Source organism: Ixodes scapularis, unplaced genomic scaffold (genome assembly GCF_016920785.2).
Source record: "Ixodes scapularis isolate PalLabHiFi unplaced genomic scaffold, ASM1692078v2 PGA_scaffold1__304_contigs__length_218370807, whole genome shotgun sequence".
Classification (NCBI taxonomy): Eukaryota; Metazoa; Arthropoda; class Arachnida; order Ixodida; family Ixodidae; genus Ixodes; species Ixodes scapularis.
In genome coordinates this window covers 78,028,090-78,036,816 of record NW_024609846.1, presented here as the reverse complement: position 1 = coordinate 78,036,816, position 8,727 = coordinate 78,028,090, and the positions used below count along the sequence as shown (strand labels likewise).

At 46.1% G+C, this 8,727-nt stretch overlaps 1 protein-coding gene across 1 annotated transcript in view; it reads right to left on the bottom strand.

Annotated features, from left to right (window-relative positions):
• Positions 1 to 2,175: 2,175 nt before the first annotated feature.
• The window catches only part of LOC8030859 (cytochrome P450 2C8), a 62,145-nt gene continuing 55,593 nt past the window's right edge, over positions 2,176 to 8,727 (bottom strand). Inside the window, exons 7-9 of the mRNA XM_042290240.1 lie at positions 7,079 to 7,337; positions 2,952 to 3,142; positions 2,176 to 2,354 (exon numbers count right to left, since the gene is read on the bottom strand). Coding sequence (XP_042146174.1) covers positions 2,176 to 2,354; positions 2,952 to 3,142; positions 7,079 to 7,337 — 629 coding nt within the window. The remainder of the gene's footprint in view (positions 2,355 to 2,951; positions 3,143 to 7,078; positions 7,338 to 8,727) is intronic.

Genomic DNA, 8,727 nt, shown 5'->3' with positions numbered 1-8,727 from the left:
GAAGATGTACCTAGAAGGGTTTTTATTTTTTTATTATTTTTTTTGTGAAGCTCCAACTTATGAGGAACCGACAGCTGAGACGTCTGCTCCCGAGTAAAGACCGAAGAGCAAGCAGCTGCGAGGGCGCTGATTCGTTGGACACTTGATCAGTCACCAAGAAGGCACGAGCTGACTCCATATGAGGTCGAAGTAAATGAACTCTCGTGTATATCTTCTCCACCTAGGAGACTTTTTGTCATTCATTCATATATAACTATTAAACGTCAGACAATCCCCCGCACGTGCTTGCTCGACTGTCGGCTAAAGCCATTGGATCCAGTGAAAGTAGCTCGATCCGTCCCTGCCTGTTTGCAATACAAAGATAAATGCTAACATTCAAAGAACCAAAACAGTGCAAGGTGATTGCTGAACATTACCTATTGAGGTGGCGCTTATCGGTGCTTATCACCCTGGCGAAAGATGCCGAGTCGCTGTACTCAGGGCGTATGCGCAGCACCTGGCATTCTGCACAACGCGTTCCACAACCCAGGGGACTAGAGCCACTAAATAAGCTAGGCCTAAAGCATCGGAACTCCATTCCTCGAATTTCTTCTGGGGAGTCACTATTCTGGTGCCTAGACACGCTGTTATGAAGCTCAGACGACATCGTATTGTTCTGACGTGTACTATTTGAGCATTTCTGGAAAAGGGAAAAGCGTTTATTTTTTGTTCAATTTAGAATAAATTTTTAGATAACTGCGACCACGACATTAAGCACCAAGAGGACCAGCGTTTAAGAGCCTTAAGAGCACCAAGCAAGTCGCAGGGGAGGAGACTGGCTAGATCCATGCAGAATCCAGTCTTCATCACCGTTGATACAAATAGGAAAAGCCGTAAAATCAAAACCCAAATCCAAATGATCCAAGTGTCGTTACCCTGAAGCGTAACTCATTTCAACATTAAACAAAGTTAAACAAAGATGGCAGCGCGCAGGGGGCAATTATTAAAACGTTCTTGAGCGACAGAAAAAACACAAAAACAAAACAGATTTTTTTGATAGAGGTGTACCAAGAAATTAAAAGATTTCGGACGCATTCAGATTCGCCTTCTTGAACGGCAGTAAATATCTGGCTATCATTTGTAATGAGGCCTCGTTATGATTCTGTTCTCTTACCACCAGAATAAGGCACGAAGGAGACTCAGGTAGTTTTAATCTCTATAAAAAAAACACAGAATATTGATGCGAACTGTTTGGTGGGACATGCATACAGTCAGCTTCTGTCGATACGTACTACTTGTGTTTGGTGGTGGTATACATGCACGCATTTAATTCGAAACATTGCGAGTATTCATAATAGTACACATGTATTATCCCCACTGGTGTTCCTGCGTAAAAGCCTGTGCGTCGAGCATTGTTCTTGTGCACATTTCCGAAAGTGCGGCAAAAATTAGTTGTGCAGTTTCTCATTTTGTTCGAGCATGCAATAGATATTTCAACATGAGCGCGCCAAGTAGAAGCTGCGGCGCCTATTATCTGAGTCCGGCATTGCTTGGGCACGTGCTCGGAGCGCGTATTGGACACGAAAGCTGCGTCAGCCTTCGGCGAGGACTCAGATCTAATCACATGCTTCGTGCCCGAGAAATGGCGGCCGCCAGTGTTGCTTGATGGGGTTTTGAGAGGCGTCTATTGCTGCACAGTGTACTCAGGCCCGCTTAGCCGGCACACTGGGATAATGAACAAAGCAGAATGACAACAACGGCTGGATGCAAACACAAACATCATGCTTTCCTTTATTTAGGATAAACTGATACCCCGATGCAATCAACTCTCGGCATTCTTTCTTGGCGTGACTTCGTGCATTATGTCTTTGACATCTTAGTCGTATAAATACAAATGAAGATTCTATTTCTCAATAAACTACACATCATGATTAAAGTGAATGAACGCTTGGATTTCCAGTGAGGTAGAAAAATGCTCCAGTACGTTTAGAGGCTAAAACTTTTCAACGTGAGCAGAACGAGGATTAAAAGCAGCTTATTCGCAGCTTTTGCTGCCTGCGCGTATTATGTATACGTGTGTGTGTGCGTGTGTGCGTGCGTGTGCGTGCGTGCGTGCTTGTGCGTGTGCGTGTGCACGTGCACGTGCACGTGCACGTGCGCGCGCGCGCGTACGTGTGTGTGTGTGTACACTGAAGACTAGCGAGGTAAGAAACGCAACCTCTGTAAAGACGGGTGAGCCACCGTTAAGGCCGGGGAACTCAGGTTCGGCAGCTGTTGACCTTCAGCGGGCAAAACGCGGAACTTCTGCAGAAACGTGGTCAGGTACAAGAAGATTTCGACGGTGGTCAGAGCTTCCGCTGGGCACATCCTTTTGCCTGCGAAACAATTGAACGGAAATCTCAGATTAGGAGAGAAAATTAGGTTTTGCCTCATAGCGATCTTACTTTTAAATTCCCGCATTGATTTATGAGGTTAAAGGGTATGATCAATTTCAGAAATGCTAGAGCAATGAGGCCAGAGTACCAGAAGTTGCAAATAACTTTTCTGAATGGTTATATTGTGTTTCTTTTTTGTAACAGCACTCATAGAAAATTTATGACAAGGAACTATTTATGATATTAATATTGTTATCGTATTTGGACTCAGTTATTGGCATAGAATACAACTTCCTGTATTAGTTTTCTAAAACACAGTTTTTCTTATTTTTTCTTTGTTTAGTACGAGGCAACGAAATGCTTTTGGTGGGCAAATATTCGCAAGATAAATTGCACAATATTTAAAACAAAGAATAGAGGAGTGACGTATGTGCTCTTGATAAGTTTTAATACTGAGCTTAGTGTCTATTAAACGGCAGAGCTGGCCAAGTGAAGCACGTAATACTATCACGAGAGTTTGAAAACTATGCTGAGCAGGTCTGTTTGGATTGTCCTTAGCTATGCTACAAACAGAGGACTCAGATATATTCAACCTACCAACGGAAAACGCTATTAGATGTTCCGGTTTCTTCACGAGTCCGGTGCCGTCTTTTTTCAAGAACCTGGTCGGATCAAATTCATCGGGGCGTTCCCAAAGCTCGGGATCCCTGTGGACCGCCAAGAGATTGGCCAGGACCACAGTGTCCTTGGGTATGAAGTAGTCGTCGAAGAAGGTGTCTTCCCGCGTTCTGTACAAAAGACGAAATGATGTCCTATTAACAACATGTCACATCTCGCAATGCCTCACGTTGTTTCGCAAAATATTTTTTGGTTTTGTCTTAATCGGTGCCACTTTGATTCATGGCAACATTTATTCTTATTGTAGTTTTCATCGCGGGTTATGTTGTTAACCTGAGCTGGTAAACTGTAAAAGAGGGGGGGGGGGGTAGGAGGCTTTATAAGAAACCATTCCTTTTTCTCTTCCCGCTAAACAAAAAGAAATGGGGGGGGGGGGCGGGGGCAGAGAGAAACTGTATATACATTAGAATACGAGGTGAGCGGGGGGTGCTGTGAAGCCTGTGCGTGCTATTGAGCATGCCAATAGTAGGCAAAACGTATACAGTTGGGGAAGAGACGGATTCAAATTGGAGAAAGAAACACGGGGGAGGCATTAAAAAATTAAAGTAACATACAACCCAACAAAAATAAAACCGTACGGCACAAACATACAATATATCAATGTTAATTCTGGAGACACGCAAGGGGTCTGCACACCAACACAAACAATAAGGCAAACCCGCAAAGTGGACATGAAAGCTCACTTGTAGGAAACCTCTTCCCAAAATGGTGTTATAGTCACTCGCAGTTGAAACATGAAATGAATTTTCGGCCGGGATAAACAATTTTAGATCGGGATTTTACTCGTCGCATATCGTTTAGTGGTTCAAAAGGAAGAGGGTGGAAAGTCAAAAGCCTGCTTTACGGTACCAAATTAGTAGATATAGCGGACTATTTGTACTTTTTTTTTCCTTCGAAAGCTGTCCGCCTTTTTACTGTGATACATCCGCAGTTAAGCACGTCAGCCGGCCCCCAGCAGTGGACACGAGCACTCCGTCCCTCGGACGTATACGCGCTCGTCATCAATATCAATCTGTCCACCAATATTTGGATTCGCGTTCGTGGCCAAAATGCGTGCCGTGACGACGTTTATCATCATCTGCGAGCAACAAATTTTGTGGCGTAATTAAAAAAGAAAAAGAAAAAAAGAAAAACAAAACTCTGTAGAAGCTTGGAGTCGTCGCATCAGGTGGCCTACTACGTCATGACCACATGATTTCTCATGTAGCTTTTGAGCTGAGGAGGAAAGCAGGGTGTGGCTTGTCCCATGCATCTCAATATCCCAAGGCAGGCAATGGGATGTCGGTATTAGCCAATCAAAACGCCGAATCGCGAAACACGATGCATGAGCCTCCCTTTTCTGAAGCTGCCCTCAACTGTGATATTTCACTGAGCTTCCGCAGCCTGCTTATCCCAGCGCAGATTAAAATACAAAAAAATAAAAAAATCACTTCTCGATAAAGCACAAAAAGAAAAGAAAATTTTTGTGAAGATTTATTGTACAAAACTCCGTTCGGAGGGGGGGGGGGGGGGGGGGGGGGGAGAGGACTGGGTAAACACATCCACGGCCGCACGTGGCTGCCGAAGACACCAGCTGCGGGCCTATATTTGTGTGTGTCGCGAGGGTCGCCGAAAGCGAAAACAAGCAAACACAGCGAAGCACGGCAAGCACTTCGCCGTCCTATTTTTAACCTTCAGTGTAGTAAGGGATGTTGCGATTTAATTCTGAAAGAAAACTAAAATTTGAACTGAAATTGGCTAGTTTTAATGTATTCCCACCCATTAATGCGGGGCATGTAGAGTTTTAGATTGAGCCTCGGCCAGTCTAGACGGCGGCATTCCTTACGGTCTTTGCTCTCGCTTAGAAGCGATATAATTTTTTGTCTTGTCGCGTGCGGCCGCGACCACGCCACCCCTCCCAGTACTGTCTAAATCACCTTGAACAACTGTTCCGCCCACCGTTTTGGAAATGGCGTCCCAACCTACTCGTATGAAATGTATGCAGTGCACTGATTGAAATAGGTTTGGCCTAGAATATAGAAACGCTTGTTTATGCATTTTTGTTTTACGAGACAAAGAGGGAGAGGTGTTCGGTGTAAGTTCCTCCAGTAGGTGGTCTTAAGGCCTGTAGAACAGTCTGAACTATTCTCAATTTCGATCACAGAGCGGAGAGGCCAACGCGGTGAGATTGTGGCGCCACCTTAGAAGGAGTTAAAGGGCTCTAGAAGGCGCGAGATCACTGCGTCCCTAGCGAGCTACGGTGGGAGGGACAAAATATCCTCCATGTCAAGGCCGTAATGAATACAGCTGACCAGCAGGGCTCTGGTTCAGCATTTGGAACTACGAACTAACGAGCAAATCAATATAAAACAGCGTCGGGGCCCTTGGGGACACTCTGTTTACCTTTGCTTTTGAACGGTGAGCTTCCCAGCCTTTAGAACCAGGAACTACAACAATGATTAAAGGTGGAAAATAAAAACGCTATGGGGTATTAATTTTCTTTTTAAATTAGAGATGCATGATTATCGTTTTGAGAGCTTTCTAACCTTGAATAAACCGTGTTCGTCGGATCTTGCCAGTTATTTTTCTTAAGTTCGACAACGACGTACCATTAACTTTTTAGATTCTCTAAATAATAGCCTCGATGTTTAAAGCTTTAAAATTTTTAGGAAAAAAAAAACCGACACACGACAAAATATTTCTGCATATTCATTTGTTAAATCTTTAAAGCTCTTTTGGTGACCGTGTAAAATTTCCATTCATTTCGTTCGTGATCTCATTTAACTTTTATATAGAAGACATACACGAAAATTAATGAGATCATGTCGAAACTACAGCTGGTTGCATATATTTATATTGCAAAACCTTTTGTGATCTCGTTGCTAAACGCAGTCGGTTGGATCTGTTTTCTAAACTATAAATAAGGCTCGCGATGACCGTGACAGGAGGGATAATAAGGTTGCTACCCTGTGCCATCTGCTTGACCTTATTTTTGCGATTTATATGCGACTGTTCGCTCCTCCTCATTTGCGAGCGTTTAGATTATATCGTTCTACACGTGCCTGAGATAATTTAGTTCACTGTGTGTGCAAAATATATGCAGGTGCAGAGAGTGTGTCAGTTGACTGAGCCTTTGAAACTAAATATTGTATATGCGTATTTTCTGTACTTCTTTCCAAACTAGTCACTGCAGGTGAGTCGAGTGGGTTTCGCAACAGCACTGGAACAGTTCACTAGTCATGAATCAATGCAGACAAAGTGGTATCGAGACAAAAAGTAAAAGAAAAGGCTGGTGTCTATTTATAAGCCTTCTGTGCAAACGGAAAGGGGCGGAGAAGTGGCAACAAGTTGTCACTAAAACTTCCCGTACCAAAATCACACAACTTGGGTCCCCAAAGTGCGCTCGCAATGAGACAAAACTCGATTAGCAGGTGTCGTATTAACGGAAATTGACTGTGCCTCGATGAGAGCTGAAAACGACTCCTAAAGCTTTCGGACCCTTTCTTAGACAGAAGCGATATGCCGCTTTTCTCCCTCACTCAGACACTGCAAAGGGCGTCGGCACATTGTGGTACCGTTTTAGCTCCTAAAGTGCTAAACAGATGAAGAGTACGATTCATGCAGCTTTTTTATGCTTATGTTTAAAATACTTTGTTTAACGCATATCTTTAGCATCGGCTGAGATCTGAAATATATATATATATATATATATATATAGAGAGAGAGAGAGAGAGAGAGAGACCAGCAATCTTGATGGAGCGGAACGCACGTTGCAAAAGAACTGTGAAAGCTCGCCATCAGCAAGTGCTCAGCAGCCATCCACACAGATACGAATCCTATCGTCGATGTCAGGTTAGAAACCCGGTATAATGCTCCGCTTCCAGCGCGTGCTTTTTACATTCGATAATACCTCGTCGTACGCGCAGCTAGAGCTTGTCGGAAGGCAAGAAGCGCGTGGTGGAGGTGATCTTAACCTGTCCCCGACGAGGTCGTCTCCCCGACTAGCTCTGCTGCATGTCCGGGTGAAGATATCGTGCAAAGAGCGCAGGTGATCGGAAGTACCGTACCCCCGGGGCAACCCAAGCGGGACGACCGTTCTCCATCGAAGCATCTCCCAAATGCAGGCCATGGTGAAGTGCATTTGCGAGCGGTCTTCCCAGGCGGGTTCCCTCTCTCGGCCAATGACGCCGTCGATCTCCCGCTGGATGACTGCCTGCACCGTGTCCGGGTTCTTGGCGCAGTTGAACAGGTGCCACTGAATGCTGGCCGCGACGGTGCCCGTCCCAGCCACGAAGAAGTCGATGGCGTTGCCCAGGATGTAGGCTTCTGCAACGGTGTAGGTGTCGGTGTCGATGCTATAGTAGTTGACAGGATTGCAACAGCAGGGAGATCCTTCAGTGGTCCCACCCCAGCGAGAGTTTTCTGCTCTCGACAACACTTCGGCGTCTCATGTAGCTCGAGCGTACGAGTGCAGCCAAAGCACGGCGGAAGAGCACGGCAGGACGTGCTGGACGCCGGGCGTCGTTCGATAGACACGCCCTGCCGTGCTCCCTCTGTCAGTGACTCTACGTAAACACTTCGGCCCCTCGAGAGCCTCGAGGGCCTCGAGCGTGCACGCGCTTCGGCGCCTCGAGAGCCACACGTGCACACGACGATAGGTAACGAGTGTGCGCTGGAGGCCATGTATCCAAAATGGACGCCCTGCTGTTTTCATTCTGTCGGTGACTACAGAGAAATTACAATTCTATAAAGTAAAAATAAAATACAGGAAGATTAATTTGTGGAGTCTTAGGAAATGCGCTAGCATGACCATTGGAAACGCCATACACGTCCTCCTATGGGAAACACTAACACTGACGGCTTCACTTTTCTCTTGTGGCCTTCTCTTTTGCTGCCTCTTTTTGGCCTCGATATGGGGTCCGTGCTAGCGTTTCCGAAACGGGGAGCGCTAACACTAACACACTTAATGTGTGGCGTTACCCAATGGTCATGCTAACGGATTCCCAATAAATCCACCAATGGATCTTCCTGTAATTTTTCCCCCTTTTTTGTACCCTGCTTGTCAGAGTACGTTGACGCTCTTGGATTCGGTCATCCATATAACTCGTGGAAAAAACCACATCCATACCCTTCGTGGAAAAAAACCGCATCGATATCACTGGTGGATGGAACGTCATTCATCGTTTTTTTACCACACACACACATCACAGCCCACGTACCGCTACTACGGAGGCCCAGAGCGAATACAACCGGGAACGGCAGAGCGGCAATTGAAGACGCCCGCATTCCACCGCACCGCGATGCAACACGCCGATAACGAAGCCGTGGTGCTGAGTAAGATGGCGTCATCAGAGAAGGCCAACGCCAGGCGCAGATTGGACACCATGATTGCATCAGCGTTCCCCTCAAACTTGACTCAAAGCCGAGCGCTGACTCAGCACTCGTTTTCAGATTGTGTCTAGCATTGGCCTTCTCTGAGGACGCCATCTCGTTCAGAATTACGGTTTGGTTAACCAGGATGTGTTGCGTGGTCCCTCCTCCTCTCTCGCTCCACGCCAGCTGTGCGCGTGACTTTGGCGAAAACGAAAGGGCTCGTTTTGACGAACACCCGGCGGTGTCTGTCAGTTCGTCAGCACCGGGGAGAGAGGGAGAGGTTGATGCGTGCTGTCGTCAGCACTTCAGACCAATGGGTGCGTCGCACGCCTCACCCTCTCCT